At 45.6% G+C, this 17645-nt stretch overlaps 1 protein-coding gene across 6 annotated transcripts in view; it reads right to left on the minus strand.

The window, feature by feature from the left end:
• The window catches only part of LOC135552448 (endothelin-converting enzyme 2-like), a 103933-nt gene extending 88698 nt beyond the window's left edge, over window positions 1-15235 (minus strand). For 2 of the 6 annotated variants that reach the window (XM_064984087.1, XM_064984082.1), the window contains exons 1-2: window positions 15117-15235; window positions 14861-15006 (exon numbers count right to left, since the gene is read on the minus strand). In XM_064984087.1, the coding sequence (XP_064840159.1) occupies window positions 14861-14893 (33 nt within the window). In that variant the 5' untranslated portion in view covers window positions 14894-15006; window positions 15117-15235. Of the gene's footprint in view, window positions 1-2977; window positions 3174-8571; window positions 8792-9979; window positions 10192-14860; window positions 15007-15116 lie in introns of those variants that run through there. The other 4 variants (XM_064984083.1, XM_064984086.1, XM_064984084.1 and 1 more) reach the window with 4 other exon arrangements.
• Between the last annotated feature and the right edge of the window lie 2410 nt (window positions 15236-17645).

Raw genomic sequence — 17645 nt, forward strand, 5'->3', positions numbered from 1 at the left:
TGAGCCCAGGTGCATCCTGTTTCCATTGATCATCCTTGAGGTGTTTATACAACTTTATTGGAGTCCACCTGTGATAAATTCTACCACAGTTGACAGTGCATGTCAGATCAAAAACCAAGCCATGAGGTCGAAGGAATTGTCCTTACAGCTTCGAGACAGGAATGTCTCAAGGCACAGATCTGGGGAAGGGTACCAAAAATGTCTGCAGCATTGAAGGTCCCCAAGAACACAGTGGCCTCCATCATTCTGAAATAGAAGAAGTTTGGAACCACCAAGACTCTTCCTAGAGCTGGTTGCCCGGCCAAACTGAGTGATTAGGGGAGAAGGGCCTTGGTAAGGGAGATGACCAAGAACCCAATGGTCACTCTGAGAGAGTTCCTCTGTTGAGATGGGAGAACCTTCCCGAAGGACAACCATCTCAGGACCTCAAACTGGGGTGAAGGTTCACCTTCCAACAGGACAATGACCCGAAGCACACAGCCAAGACAATCCAGGAGTGGCTTCGGGACAAGTCTAACATCTCTGGAGAGACATGAAAATAGCTGTACAGCGACACTCCCCCTCCAAGCTTTTAGCGTCATACCAAAAAAGACTTGAGTCTGTGAACGCTGCCAAAAGGGCTTCAACAAAGTAAAGGGTCTGAATACTAATGTAAACGTGATATTTCCGGGGTTTTTTCTTATACATTTGCAACAGAAAAAAATGTTGTTGTTTTTTTGCTTTGTCATTATGGGGTATTGTGTGTAGATTGATGAGGAAAAAAATGTTTTAATCCATTTTAAAATGAGGCTGTAACATAACAAAATGTGGGATAGGTCAAGGGGTCCGAATACATTCCGAATGCTCTGTATACCTAAATGGGATTCAGAGAGTGTACGTTTGCGTATTTGTGTGTAAGGCTACATGTGTGTATGAGAGAGAGAGAGAGAGAGAGAGAGAGAGAGAGAGAGAGAGAGAGAGAGAGAGAGAGAGAGAGAGAGAGAGAGAGAGAGAGAGAGAGAGAGAGAGAGAGAGAGAAAACAGGCCGAGGGAGGCGAAGGGAAGGGAGAGGTTTTCCCGAGCTGCAGGAGTGGTGTGTAACTTTCACTGTGCGGAATGTGATTGTTTGAAGTGGTTTCCTGTGGAGTGTTTTTGAAGGAAAGCGGCATTGGTGGAGTTCACCCTGGCACAGCCCAGCCTTCTGCCCCAAGAGCTGGAAATACAGTCACCCTTCACCCCCCCACCTCACCTCAGCACCGTATTGCCACAGAGGTCACCACAGTCCCCCACACGCATATGCAGGCACGCATGCATGCACGCAGGCACATACATACGGTTATCATGTTGTACACTTACTTTCACGCACATGCACACATATTGTAAACATACATACATACAGACATGTTTTGACAAACTCGTGTTTTGACACACAGGCAAAGAGAGCGAAGGAAACAAAACCTGCTGTGACTGGGTGAGATAAGGAGGACTTGCTGACTAGAATACTGAGCAAGAGAAAATTTGTGAGGGACTGAGTGAGAGAGACAGAGAGAGGAGAGAGGGAGAGAGGGTGACATATAAAGAGAGAAGCATAGAAAGGGAGAGGGACAGACAGAAAGAGAGAAAGAGGGGGGACAGAGAGAGAAGGAGAGCGATAAGGGAGAGAAGCAGAGAAAGAAAAAAGGGAGAGGAACAGACAGAAAGGGGGGAAAGAGGGGGACCGATAGAGCGAAGGGGAGGAAGGGGGCAGTTTACTCCAGGACCCTGATCTTCCCTGAGTGAAGGTGCTCAGACACACAGACGTCATGAGACATGGGCGAGGTCCTCACTAAACACAAATAACCACCAGCATCACTCTCAAGCACATACACAGTAAAGACACACACACACAAACACACACAAACCAGACCTGGGTTCAAACGCTAGTTTTTTCAAATACTAAAGCTGTGACTTGCCAAGTTGCCTGGGAAAATGGAACCATAAGAATTGTCACAAGTCTTAAATGTAACTAAATGTAATGGAAAATGAGGGCCAAAAACAGTAACTAGTAATGCTGCATACTCCAAGAAAGGTTCAAATCTCACCTTTCTGGTAAAAATAGTTATAAATTGTGTAGTCACTTTGGAGGACACAAGCTCAAGTACACAGTACAAATATGATAAAAATATAAAAAATACGTAATATTTTAAAACTGTATGAATAAGGCTCCAAATTACTAGATTTTTTCAAACGACTAACAATAAGATTTGACCTTCCTAATAACTATAAAAAAACATCTTTGTATATTTAGTGTTAGAAAAGGTCTCGATCAAAACGTCTGCCCCATCGCTGTGAACGTCTCACAGAGATCTAACTAGTTCCTGAACTCGTTAAGAACTCCCCTTTCGAATCATATTAATCTTGTCTGTCTATGACAAATAGAAAATATTTTTTGTTTAAAATCTATGAATTATTTTACATTATGGGCTATATATCGAACTCTGACAGTGCTACTGTCAGGACCCGGTTTCGAACCTGGGTCCCCGGAGTGAGAAACAGTCACTTAACCAACTGAGCCACGAATAGACAGCAGAACCCAGAAGATGAGGCAGACACAGCAGTACTTAAGACGGTGTATTTAATAAAGAAAAAATCCTAAAATAAAAAATGGCAAATCCAAAAGGTGGTAGGTAAAACACAAAAAAAACCTAAAAAGAAACTCACTAAAACTAAACAAAAACAAAAAACAGAATACTACAAGAACTTCACCCGGAATCGACAAGAGCACACAGAACACTAGGGCAGGGTGCCAACATACAAACACAGAGCACAGAACTGAGGGAAACAAAGGGTTTAAATACAATCAGGGGAAACGAGACACAGGTGCAAACAATAATGGGGATCAAGGGAAAAACACAGGGACAAAAAGCACAATGGGGACATCTACTGACAAAAACACGGAACAACCCTGGCCAAATCCTGACAGAATCCCCCCCCTAGGAACGGCTCCTGACGTTCCTACCAGCTCTCTCAGGGTGGAGGACCCTGAACTGACGAATGAGGTCAGGGTCCAGGATGTCTTTGGCAGGAACCCAGGAGCGCTCCTCAGGACCGTAGCCTTCCCAGTCCACCAGATACTGCCAGGACCGCTGCACCCGGCGGGAATCCAGTATCCGGTGGACGGTATAAGCCGGCTGGCCTCCAATGACACGAGGCGGAGGGGGTTTTAACAAAGACACATGAAATGTGGGATTAATCTTAAGGGATCTGGGTAAGTGTAGGCGATAAGAAACTGGGTTAACTCTCCTGGCAACCTTGAAGGGACCGATGTATTTTTGGGACAGCTTGCGAGACTCCACCCGTAGAGGTAAGTCTCTTGTGGAGAGCCAGACTCTCTGGCCGGGGCGCAGGGTAGGCCCGGGACGGCGACGTCTGTTGGCTTGTTGTTGATACCTCTGTGAGGAACGCATCAGATTAAGACGGGTCTTCCTCCACATAAGCCGACAGCGTCTGACGAATCTCAAGGCTGAAGGCACTCTGACTTCTGCCTCCTGGTCCGGGAACAATGGAGGAGCATAGCCAAACTGACACTCGTGCGGGGACATACCAGTGGAGGAGGAGCGCAAGGTGTTGTGCGCGTATTCGGCCCAAACAATAAAGGATGACCATGTGGACGGGTTGTCACGAGTCATACATCGGAGGGTGGTTTCCAGCTCTTGATTCATCCTCTCTGTTTGGCCGTTGGACTCCGGATGGTACCCTGAAGATAGACTGGCAGAAGCCCCCATGAGTTGGCAGAAGGCCTTCCAAAACCTTGAGGCGAACTGGGGACCTCTGTCAGAAACCACATCTTGAGGAATGCCGAAGACTCGGAACACATGATTAATTACCAACTCAGCCGTTTCCTTGGCAGAAGGTAACTTAGTCAGAGGGACGAACCTGGCCGCCTTTGAAAACCTGTCGATTATGACTAGGATAGTAGTATTGCCATGGGATGGAGGAAGTCCAGTAATAAAGTCCAATGATATATGGGACCAGGGTCTGTGGGGAACAGGTAAAGGGTGAAGGAGTCCTTGAGGGCGGAGGTGAGAAGATTTGCCCTGGCAGCACACGGGGCAGGCATTGACGAAAGTGGCAACGTCTTCTCTTATGGTAGGCCACCAGAACTTACGCTGGATGAACTCCAAGGTGCGACCTACGCCCGGATGACAGGTGAGGCGAGAGGAGTGCCCCCACAGAAGGACCTGAGTCCTCACTGCCTTGGGGACAAACAACCGATTGGCAGGACCTCCTTTAGGGTCCGGTTCGCTAGCTTGAGCACGTCTCACGGTATCCTCAACTTGCCACGAGATCGGAGCCACAATCTTAGCAGCAGGAAGGACAGGCATGTCCGTGTCATCTCGAATGGCAGGAGCGTAGACTCGGGACAGGGCATCCGGTTTGAGATTCTTCGACCCGGGCCGATAGGTGAGGATAAACTGGAATCGATTGAAGAAAAGAGACCATCTAGCTTGTCTAGAGTTCAATCGCTTCGCCTGCTGGATATACTCCAGATTCTTGTGGTCCGTAAGCACTTGAAACGGGTGAGAAGCCCCCTCGAGCCAGTGTCTCCATTCCTTCAATGCCATCTTAACCGCTAGGAGTTCACGATCCCCCACATCGTAGTTCCTCTCAGTCGGGGTAAGCCGGTGTGAGAAGAAAGCGCACGGATGAAGCTTCTTGTCTTCACCCCTCTGAGACAGGACAGCTCCAACACCAACCTCTGATGCGTCTACCTCCACCACAAATGGTTCATCCGTAGTCGGTAGTATCAGGATGGGAGCAGAGAGGATGCGCTGCTTGAGTCCTTGGAAGGCCGTCTCAGCTTCTCTTCCCCAAGAAAACCTTGCATTGCCACCTTTGGTTAAAGCTGAGAGAGGAGCTGCCACCAAACTGAAGTTCTTGATGAACTTGCGGTAAAAGTTTTTGAAGCCCAGGAAACGCTGAACATCCTTAACGGATTTGGGGGTGGGCCAATCCGCTACCGCCCCTACCTTCCTAGGGTCCATTTGGATTCGACCGGGTTCCACTACAAATCCCAGGAATTGTACTCGGGATGAATGGAATTCACATTTTTCCGGCTTAACGTACAGATGGCTGTCCAGGAGGCGTTTGAGTACTTGTCTGACATGCTTAGTGTGTTCTTGAAGGGAGCTCGAAAAGATGAGGATGTCATCCAAGTAAACGAACACAAATATGTTAAGCATATCCCTAAGCACATCGTTTATGAGCGCTTGGAACACCGCTGGGGCGTTGGTCAGGCCGAAGGGCATCACCAAGTATTCATAGTGACCAGTAGGCGTGTTGAAAGCGGTCTTCCACTCGTCACCAGGTCTGATCCGCACAAGATGGTATGCGTTCCGCAGGTCAAGCTTAGTGAAAACAACTGCTTCCTGGAGCAGCTCGAAGGCTGTGGCCATAAGGGGTAGCGGGTAACGGTTACGGACGGTTATGTCATTGAGTCCCCGGTAGTCGATGCAAGGACGTAACCCACCGTCTTTCTTGGCCACAAAGAAAAACCCTGCTCCCGCCGGGAGGTGGATGGACGCATGAGGCCTGCTTCCAGAGAGTCCTTGATATAGGTATCCATAGCAGCTCGTTCGGGTGGAGATAGGGAAAAGATCCGACCCCTGGGGGCAAGTGCCCGGAAACAGGTCGATGGGGCAATCGTAAGATCTATGGGGTGGTAGCATGGTGGCCCTCTGTTTGCTAAACACCAGTTTGAGGTCATGGTAACACTCGGGAACTCGGGTCAGATCGATGGATTCTAAAGACTCGGGAGTAGAACTCGGGAATTCTGGAAAATACAAGTAGCTTGGCACGTAGGACCCCACTGCTTGATAGTGCCCACAGACCAGTCGATGTGAGGGTTATGGCTGTGAAGCCAGGGGTATCCAAGGACGAGAGGGAACTCGGAACAGGAGATCAAATGAAAGTTCATCAATTCCTGGTGTTGTGAAACTGAAAGTCTCAAGGAGGTAGTGACATGAGTGACAAGTCCAGATCCCAAAGGGCTTCCATCCAATGTAGTAACCCTCATGGGGTCACTTAGAGGTTCAGAGGGAACGCCATTCTTCTTCGCCCAGACACCATCCATGAAGTTACCTGCGGCTCCAGAGTCTACCAAGGCTTGAAGGTGAAGCTTGTGGTTGTCCCAGGAGAGGGTGACTGGAATGAGCAGACGGGAGTTGGACGGATGGGAGGAGGTTATGTTTCCCGTTACAGTTCCCCCGGTCTGTACGGGACAGAGCGTTTCCCTGGAGCCCGGGACACGTGGAACGGAAATGGCCCGGTTTGCCGCAATATAGACAGCGTCGCTCCTCATCCGGCGGTCTCTCTCAGCCTGGGAGATGCGTCCAATCTGCATGGGTTCCGGTGGAGCCAGTGATGATAAAGGTGGGGACTCGGAGCTGGGACTGATAGGGGCTAGAGGTCTACGGTTGAGTTCTCTCTCTCTCAGACGCTGGTCAATGCGTGAGGCCAACTTGATCAGGGACTCGAGATTGTCCGGTGGTTCCCGAGTGGCCAGTTCATCTTGGATAGTGTCGGAAAGGCCTTTCAGAAAGCACACCGTGAGCGCCTCGTTGTTCCAGCCACTCGCTGCTGCCACCGTGCGGAACTGGATGGCATAGTCCGTCACGCTGCGCCAACCTTGATGGAGAGTCAGGAGCTGTTTGGCTGAGTCAGAACCACTGATTGGGCCTTGAAACACTCGTTTGAATTCCTCAGCAAAGGCAGAGTAGCTGGCACAGCAGGAACTATGGGCATCCCACACAGCAGTAGCCCAGGCCAGGGCTTTTTCCGACAGCAGGGTGATGATATATGCGATCTTAGACCGGTCGGTGGGAAATGACGAGGGTTGCAGCTCAAAGGAGAGAGAACATTGAGTGAGAAACCCTTTACAAGCACTTGGATCACCTGAGAACCGTTGGGGAGGTGGAAGACGAGGTTCAGCCAGGGGGTTAACTGCCATGGGTACGTGAACTTGAGGTACTGGGACGGGAACTGTTGCCGGGGTAAGTCGATCAGATACTTGCTTAATGGAAGTCAGCATCTCCGACAGAAGATGAGAATGTCTAGCCATTAAGGCCTCTTGCTGAACCAGGGCGGCTTCGTGGCGTTGGACAGTCTCCTGGTGGTGGGACAGCGTGGCAAAAAGGTCCTGGGAACTGGCTGCCTCTGGGTTCATTTTTGGCTCTGTGTTTCTGTCAGGACCCGGTTTCGAACCTGGGTCCCCGGAGTGAGAAACAGTCACTTAACCAACTGAGCCACGAATAGACAGCAGAACCCAGAAGATGAGGCAGACACAGCAGTACTTAAGACGGTGTATTTAATAAAGAAAAAATCCTAAAATAAAAAATGGCAAATCCAAAAGGTGGTAGGTAAAACACAAAAAAAACCTAAAAAGAAACTCACTAAAACTAAACAAAAACAAAAAACAGAATACTACAAGAACTTCACCCGGAATCGACAAGAGCACACAGAACACTAGGGCAGGGTGCCAACATACAAACACAGAGCACAGAACTGAGGGAAACAAAGGGTTTAAATACAATCAGGGAAAACGAGACACAGGTGCAAACAATAATGGGGATCAAGGGAAAAACACAGGGACAAAAAGCACAATGGGGACATCTACTGACAAAAACACGGAACAACCCTGGCCAAATCCTGACAGCTACAGCACTGAAACCCCTCTCTCCTGCTGCGTTACGATGTTAGGATTCCAGTGTTGTTAGTGGCTGTGACATAAGAATCAGCCAGGAGTTGATGGACAGTCAGAAGAGTGAATGAAATGGTCGGAGGGACAACCCAGCTTCAAGTGGTGTCAGATTTCACATTCTGTTCGCACAGGCAAAAGAGACATATTCTGAGCGTGAGAATCAGGACTATTGCTCAATACAAGCCGTTTCGATCTAGCCAGCTGTGGGCCGATGTTGTCCTTAGAAGCAGTAAGTAAATAACGGCCCTCTCTTTGCTTACATCTAACACACTCCCTGTCCCTCTCTCACCACTTCAGTGTTTGACCTTCACAGACACTCACACTGGACCCTCAAATGGTAGTGTGCGTCTCTGTGTGTGTGTGCATGAGGATCCATGTCCTTTACCATTTCAAACCCCTCTTATCAGCCCACTGCATCCTGGACTTGAGGGCAGAGTCCTGCTCACACACACGCACACATCAAATGCTGCTCACTAGCGACACAGAAACGTAAGTCAGGGTTCAGCAATCTCCCTTTCCTCTTTTCTTCAATTCGTGACCTTTCTCTCTTCCCTCTGAAAATGAGCCCAATCCAGAGAGTCACAACAACTCCCTCCCACACACAGAGACACCGGCACATTCACACATATAGTTTTTTATTGCCCTTAGCAACAGCCTGACACACACCCCCGGCACAGCACAGCTGTCAAAAGGTGGTTTATGGGCAATAAGCTTATTCAATCAGGTTAGAACAATCATAGGAGAGAAGTAGGGAGATGGAAAGGGAGATGGAAAGAGAGAGAGAGAGAGAGAGAGAGAGAGAGAGAGAGGGAGAGATATGGAGGGATAAATGAGAACATTTCCGCTTTACTTACCTTTAATAAAGTATTCAAGAGTTTGTCCTTACACTTCTTCTCTCTGTCTCCCTCCCTCCCTCCCTCCCTCCCTTTCTTTCTTTCTTTCTTTCTTTCTTTCTTTCTTTCTTTCTTTCTTTCTTTCTTTCTTCTTTGTCTCTCGCTCTCTCCCTCTATGCAGAGTTAGTGAAGGACTATAAACACTGAGCACAAAGCAATTGAAGAGCGAGGGAGGGTGAAAGGAAGGCAGTGGGAGTGAAAGAGGGCGAGTTACAGAGTAAGAGAAAGCAGACAAACAGCATGAGCTGGGGGTTGAGAAGAAAAGAGAGAGAGAGAGAGAGAGAGAGAGAGAGAGAGAGACAGGATGAAAGACAGACAGACAGACAGACAGACAGACAGACAGACAGACAGACAGACAGACAGACAGACAGACAGACAGACAGACAGACAGACAGACAGACAGACAGACAGACAGACAGACAGACAGACAGACAGACAGACAGACAGACAGACAGACAGACAGACAAACTGATTTTGATATACTTCTTAGAAAAGGAGCAGAGAAAAATGGATGGGTAATTTTACCCCATAGAGTGGAAAGGGGGGGGGGTCCATTTTCTTTGGCAAGCTTGCTTCTGTGTGCATTATTACAAAAAAAGGACAGACAATTCCAAGAGAACGAAAGCCACAGTCCTCAAAGTGAGAAAGACTGACAGAGAGAGAGAGAGAGAGAGTGAGAGAGAGAGAGAGAGAGAGAGAGAGAGAGCTTTCATGTTCTTGTACTGACAATAACAACATGCCCATTCATGCATGGAGCTCTACACTCTTTTAAGAAAAAGTTGCTAGCTAGAACCTAAAAGGGTTCTTCGGCTGTCCCCATAGCATAACTATTTGAATAACCCTTTTCGGTTCCATGTAGAGAGCTTTTCTTAATGTTCCACATGAAACCAAAAAGGGTTATACATGGAACCAAAAAGGGTTCTCCTATGTGGACAGTCGAAGAACCACTTTGGAATCCTTTTTTTCTAAGTGTTTCAAACCATTCATCTGTTCAGTGACCACTGTCATTATGCACTTCCATACCTCTACCCCTAGAGGGCGTCCTCCGTCCCCTTCCCTTCCCTGGTTACAGTCAGCCACCACAGAGAGGTTCCAAATGGAACGCTATTCCCTATATAGGGCACTACTTTTAGCCAGAGCCTGCATGACTGTTGTTGTTGCTCGCGCACAGAAAGGACATTCTCTTCTCTGCCGACAACAAAATGCTGCCCTAATGAAGTTAGCCACTTGAGCGCACATCACAAGAGCACACTGCGAGCGCTGTAAATGAACAAGCACAACAAACAAAACCGGGGAGGCTGCCGCTACTCTGTTATGTAAATCTTACATAAGCAACATTAGTCCAGTGTTGTTGAAATACTAAGCTTACCTTGCTTTAATTGATGTGCATCTGTAAAAGGCTGATGAATTGGGTACATATACACACACACGCACAGAGACACGCTCAAACAAACAAACCAAAAAATCTCTTCCCTTTGCTTTCTCTTTCTCAGTCCAACAAACACACATTACAAATGTCATTCCTCTGTTTGTTAGTGTGTGTACACTGAAAAAATGACACGTTCTCTCTCTTAATCTCTCTCTCTCTCTCTCCTGTTTCTCTCCTCCCCTGACCCCTACTCGTCCCCTTCAGTGCGTCATCTATTAAAGAGAACAGCAGATTGAGAGAGTAAAAGAGAGGGAGGGGCAGACGGGGAGAAGGAGGGAGACAGTAGAGTCCTCCCCAGGGAGAGAGAATGACATCACTGATCTAGGCATCAAGGCTACCCCTCTCTCTTCTCTCTCTATCACTACCGAAAGGAAGGAGGGAGGACGGAGAGAAGACTGGAGGAAAGAGAGAAAGAAAGACGGGGGGGGGGGCAAAAGAAGAATATTCCCGGATAAGAAAAAGGACAATGTCCGTCTCTTCAGAAAATAACAGAGGCTTCGAGGATATACCCGCTTTGTGGCTCCTTTAATAGGACATGTGTTACTTAAGTAGTTTTGGGAGGTATCTGCATTTTACTCTACTGTTTATATTTTTTATTATTTACTCCATTAAATTCTGAAAGAAAATATAGACTTATTACCCCCATAGACTTTCCCTGACATCCAAAAGTACTCGTTACATTTCGAATGCCCGGGCACCACAGAATTATGGTCCAATAATATGAATCTATCAATTTAACGTGTTGTAATCCCTATTGCCTCTGACCTGGCGTACTCACGAAACACAAATACGGCATTTGTAAATCATGTCTGAGTGTGCCCATGTCTGTCCATAAAAAATATTAAATAGTATAAATTGTCCCGTGAGTTTATTTATTAAAAATGTACGTGAATCATTTGCTATTAAGGTATCTTTACTTTTACTCAAGTACAAAAATGGAGTACTTTTACCATGAGAGCAATAACCGTGTTTAATTCTCCAAGTGTCAAACACACACTCACATACACACATACACACACACACACACACACACACACACACAGGTACACACACACATGCATACATACATAGTCCGCAAGTCTACAAACAGTATAACAATTTCAAGGGAACTACACAGATATGAACATGCATTTAAATAAAATACTCAGTAATACGTATAGTACATATTGGATGACAACACACATAGGTGAAAAGGGGATTTTTCTTTTCTTTTTGTTTTAGGTATTCTATTGCACAGGCAGGGTAGTGTAGGTAGACAAAGAAGTGAGGAGACATTTGTGAGACAAAGTTGTGGAGGGACGAGGATTCTATCCCATGCAGACCCTGGCAGATAAGTGCAAAAGGACACTGATGTTATCCAGTAAACCAAATGCAGGACACAAAAAAATGACTTCTTAACCTCATTTCTATAGGGCCCCGAGTTTTCCCTAACCATTTGACCTTTCAGGGGCCTAAGGTTATAACTGGGCCCCAGAGTTTTTCCTGGTCAGTTCATATGGTCATACCCACAACTACCTCCTCATGCCTATCCACCCCTCCTCTCCTTCTGTTTTGTCCATCTCAGGTGATACACTGCACAGTTGTGAAACAACGAGATCAGGAAAAACACAAAGAGGGGAGGGAGAGAGAGAGAGAGAGAGAGAGAGAGAGAGAGAGAGAGAGAGAGAGAGAGAGAGAGAGAGAGAAAGAGAGAGAGAAAGAGAGAGAAAGAGAGAGAGGGGGTAGGTGGGTTGATGGGTGGGTGGAACAGATGGAGAGAGAGAGGGAGAAACATTGTCAAGCAACCAAGGCGTTAGAGAGAAAGATTTGCCAGGAGAGATGTTATGGAGGAATAGAGGGAAGTAGAAGGAAGAGGAGGGAGGACTTAAAATATGTCAGAGAGCATTTAAATAGAAAGCAGTAGACGAAGGAAAAGAAACACAGACCGCATCTCATGTATTTAGTATACACAGGCTAAAATGGATGACAGTTAGTGACAAATGACAGTGGTGAGGGTTTTACATGATCTTAATAAATCAGCTTATTGTCTCAAGTCTTGATGATGAGCCTGCATAGGGTTATTCATAAATTTGTCAAATCTCAAATTATGGCACACTTTTCTCTAGATACAGTATTGCACTATGTTTGGACAGCCCTTTGTAGGAAATAGGGTGCTATTTAGGACATAACCGTTGACCTCTCCAGCCCTGCCGATGGAGCCAGGACAGATGGAGAGTCTTGCTTCAGACAGGAAGGGGCTCACCCCACCGCCCTAAGGCAGGACACACACACACACACACAGGATACACCAGCCCTGATAAACCCCGGGTTCAGGTCACTCAAGGGCCTCCTTCTCCAGCTGTCACTCAGGCTTGGCCTTTCCCATCACTCCCTCAACTGGTCACAGCAAAGCAACTGCTAACACTTGAGACTGAGGCCACCCAGAGACGTATGCCAATGTATAAAAATGTGCGTCATTGCTGCTTCCTTGAAATAATCCTGTTTGGCTCAATTGGTAGAGTGTGGTGCTTGCAATGCCAGGCTTGCGGGTGTGATTCCCCCTGGGATCACTAAAATGAAATTGTATGTCTGCACTGTAAATCACTTTGGGTATTTGTATTTATTATGGATCCCCATTAGCTGCTGCTTCCTGGGTCCAGCAAAATTAAGGCAGTTAATCAAAAGAGAAGTTGACTAAATATGGAAATGGATCTCTGTATATAAAAGTATTGTAATGAAACAAGCCCGAGGTCCTTCGAGCCCGAGGTCCGGCGCGTTATCGACTGTGCTGCAAAAGCATGCTCGTAGCGCAGGGTCGATTTCCGTGCTTATAAACCCAGGGTCGTTACACTACTCCCTCCTTTCAATGAGCGCGTCCTCGCGCTAGCTTGCGGCTCTATGTCTTACAGGAACGCGCTCACCAGCCAAGCACACGCACTGTCGTGGATGCAAGGTCTGATCACTTCTGACACCAATGTAATGAAACAGCAGGGAGCAGGTCTCGAACCCTCGACCTTCGAGCCCGAGGTCTGGCGCGCTATCAAAAAAGCATGCTCGTGCGGCAGAGTCAATTTCTGCGCTTATAAACCCAGGGTCGTTACGCTATGTTACTCACGCCTGTGCGAGTAAGTGTTTGTATGTCTCTGCATGCTACTATCCGAAACAGACCTGAGGTGCTTTGATGTCCTACATGCTAAAGTGTGATGAGATCAGCCCTTTGAGGCAGTGTAAATACCATTGGTCTTCTTAACACAGGTACTGGGAACAGTAGAGGCCTTGTAACAGTTTGTTGAGTTAGTGCACAGTGTGTCTAGTGGGCGACAGCCTGCTTCACTGTGGCCCAGTGCACAGATTGCGTTATTAATGATGTTCATTAGAGAGATAATGAAGATATTCAGAAATGCCCCTGAGGACTACAGGCTACTAATTGATTCACGGCATATTGGGCAGTGGTTGGGGACTGCTCTTCCAGCTCCATAGGCCTACATTACAGACAGGTCTATACAGAGCCATAAGCCTGAAGCAGAGCCCATGCAGTAGGCCTACTTCACCTGCTCTCAGTTTGATGGTTGACAGACAAACACACATGAATAAACACACACAGAAATAAACACGCACAAGACCTATCCAGCCCAAATTGTAACCAGATAGACTTATCTGTTGGATCACAAGAGACATTTCACATCTCACTTTGGTATCATAAAACTGTTCCAATACCGAACAGATGGTCATTGTTGTGCATTTTTATATCCCACAATATTTAGGTGACAACGACACAATGCAACAGAACCATAGCAACAACAGGTACAGCCTGTCGGACTGGAATCTCAACATAACAAAACAAAAATGCCTGTCCCGTGTGACCAGTCAATAGCTGTGTGTTGGTTATCATAGTAAAATACATGGCTTTACTCCAGTTCCCTATCATGTCCTTATGCCTTCTTCAGCCAACATAGGCAACAGTGTGTGGGCAAGGCACACCGAGTCAACAAAATACAAGACCTGAAGGAAGCCTATTAGTGAGATTAAAAAGGCTATATATTATATTCAAAACCGAGGACAAATGAAAAAGCAGAACGGAGAAGTTCAAAATAAACAAGTTAGGCCTAAATTTGTTATGTGCTAGTGTAACCGACTGGCGTTCAAACTGAGTGTCTCCTAAGCTCCACAGCTGTGTGAGCCAAAACTAAAGCCCATGCACACGAGTGAGATCGAGAGAGCACAGGAGTGAGATAGAGAGAACACAGTACAACTCAACCATAGGCTGTGTGGCCCTTAAAGAGATGACAATGAATAAAACCTCAGCCTCTCTATGAATATTTACTGGTGTGGGCCTTGGGCTAAGCAACTTCTCTCTAACAACTTCAAATAAATACAATCAAATTATTACATGTAATAACATGTAGGCCTATGCTGGAAAAACGTGTTTCTGGATTTATGCATGAGTGTCTGAGGCTGCACTTTCTCTTATGACAGTATTTTGCTAAATTATGAAAAGATACCGACGTTTGTATGGAGAGAGCAAGTGCACCATTTTCATCACGGGCAGTGAGCGCCGAACACAGTATTTTAAGGATGGATAAGAGGAGGACCAAAGCTTACCCGAGAATCTGCTCGAGCATTATTGTCCGCATAGCCTACAACATGTGCAGAATATAAACAAGTCATATTCGAATCATGACTGCGAAATGGTTTAGCAGTAAGAAACACAACAAAATAAATATGGTGATTGATTGCAATGGGGTTAGATCACATACGAGTCCACGGAGCTCTGTCTCCTGATAAATTATGAGAAGAGTAGCATCACGTTTAAGAAGATGATCAAATCATTACAAGACTTACGTTGTTCCGCAAATCTTGCAGAGCTACGCTCATCGTGCAACAGACAGCAAAATCGACCGCTGGGCGAGTGCAAGAGACACGCTACCTCTGCTGCTGACGATTCCAGTGGCTGGATCGAGAAGCCATCTCTCTCGCTCTACCAAATCCTGTGGAACAACAAACAACAAAAGGATATGTACTAAACCCACACATGTCAATCTATCCGTATTGATCTAGGACCGCAATTGACCACAATGGACTGTGCGCGCCACATTACCTAATCCCAAAACGAGTGTCTCTCGAATGCAAGCAAAATAGACCTACAGCAGAATGTTTCCATGTTGGGAAAAAAAGCCTTTTCACGCGTGTAGTCGGCCAACCCTGGGATGAACAAGAAGGAAGATTGCAATCACACTGCTGACTACACTCCGCCCCTCTCTCTCTCTCTCTCTCTCTCTCTCTCTCTCTCTCTCTCTCTCTCTCTCGACATGGCAAGTTCATTATTACTTACATTGTCAAAGTATACATATCGAAAAATACAAATATATATTTATATATAAAATATATATTTATATATAAATAAATGGGACCAACAGCAATAATATTAGTATTAATGGACATGGTATTACCATTAACAACAACTACAACAACAATGTTAATGAGAACAACAATACATTAAAGCCAGTGTCAACATGACTGAGAAGAGACATGACGTGAACAAAACAAAACAAGATGGGAAATATTATCCACATTACTTTGCACTTTTCACTGGCTGTCCCTTAGGTTGTGGCAGGAGGCACATATTGGGCTGCCAAAACTTCACATTTTGGCTTTTCACCAAATAAATATTAGATTTTTTCTTCATCTTTTATAGTTTCAAATTCTTTGTATTGAATTATAATTTTGGAAAAGAAATATTCTCTTAGGTCTGAGTATTTGTCACAGTGTAATAGGAAATGCAGCGCTGTCACTACCTCTCCCCTGAAGCAGAGTGAGTTAGAATGGTGTTCATCGGCTTATCCTTTTTCCCGCCAAACATAACGATGGTCATTATGGTCAAACAGTTCGATTTTTGTTTCATCAGACCAGAGGACATTTCTCCAAAAAGTACGATCTTTGTTCACATGTGCAGTTGCAAACCGTAGTCTGGCTTTATTATCGCGGTTTTGGAGCAGTGGCTTCTTCCTTGCTGAGCGGCCTTTCAGGTGATGTCGATATAGGACTCGTTTTACTGTGGATATAGATACTTTTGTACCTGTGTCCTCCAGCATCTTCACAAGGTCCTTTGCTGTTTTTCTGGGATTGATTTGCACTTTTCGCACCAAAGTACGTTCATCTCTAGGAGACAGAGCGCGTCCCCTTCCTGAGCGGTATGATGGCTGCGTGGTCCCATGGTGTTTATACTTATACTTATACTTGCTTACTATTGTTTGTACAGATGAACGTGGTACCTTCAGACGTTTGGAAATTGCTCCCAAGGATGAACCAGACTTGTGGAGGTCTATAATTTTTTTCTGAGGTCTTGGCTGATTTCTTTGGATTTTCCCATAATGTCAAGCAAAGAGGCACTGAGTTTGAAGGTAGGCCTTGAAATACATCCACAGGTACACCTCCCATTGACTCAAATTATGTCAATTAGCCTATCAGAAGCTTCTAAAGCCATGACATAATTTTCTGGAATTTTCCAAGCTGTTTAAAGGCACAGTCAACTTAGTGTATGTGAACTTCTCAACCACTGGAATGGTGATACAGTGAAATATAAGTTAAATAATCTCTCTGTAAACAATTGTTGGAAAAAGTACTTGTGTCATGCACAAAGTAGATGTCCTAACCGACTTGCCCAAAACTATAGTTTGTTAACAAGAAATGTGTCGAGTGGTTGAAAAACTAGTATTAATGACTCCAATCTAGGTGTATGTAAAATTCCGACTTCAACTATACATTGCATCAATCAAATATTGTAAGTGGCTGGCCAGTAATTGAATAATGCTGCAATGGCTACAAACCAAAATTTAAATGTGTTGACTGGCTTCAGACCAGCACACTTGTGCAGTGATTTGAAGAACCTCTGAAATTGCAGCAGTTCTTTAGTCCAGAAATAATGCATTGGGTGACAAGTCACAGATGACCAACATTTGGAGGTCATTAGATAGATATACGGTTGTACCGCATGAATAAATAACAAATGCATCCCAAATGGCTCCTTAACCACTATAGTTTATTACTTTTGACCAGGGCCCATAGGCCACAAAGACACAAACACAAAGGAATGGATGATTTGTGAGCTTCTGGTATTGTGGTAATCAAAAGCATTCATTACTTTTTTTTCAGGTACTTGTTATGAAATTCCATCCCCAGTGTGTCTCCAAGCACATTCATTTGAGAGCCATTCAGTGATCAATACACCAAGGCTGTACTGTCAGCTCTGAGACACATGGAGGTTGTTTTTAACATTCTAAAAGGAAAACAATGTCACTGGATATTGGAAAGACACGGTTATTGATAGTTCCGTCTTTTGAAATCAGCATCTCTCAGGCCTAACTGTACCACTACAATAACTGAGATTCACTCTATGGGTGAACACACGCACAAACACATACAGTGGCTTGCGAAAGTATTCACCCCCCTTGGAATTTTTCCTATTTTGTTGCCTTACAACCTGGAATAAAAATAGATTTTTTGGGGGAGGGGGGGGGGGGTGTATCGTTTGATTTACACAACATGCCTATCACTTTGAAGTTGCAAAATATTTTTTATTGTGAAACAAACAAAGACATAAGACAAAAACTGAAAACTTGAGGGTGCA

The sequence above is a fragment of the Oncorhynchus masou genome, chromosome 13 (assembly GCF_036934945.1).
Source record: "Oncorhynchus masou masou isolate Uvic2021 chromosome 13, UVic_Omas_1.1, whole genome shotgun sequence".
Lineage (NCBI taxonomy): Eukaryota > Metazoa > Chordata > Actinopteri > Salmoniformes > Salmonidae > Oncorhynchus > Oncorhynchus masou.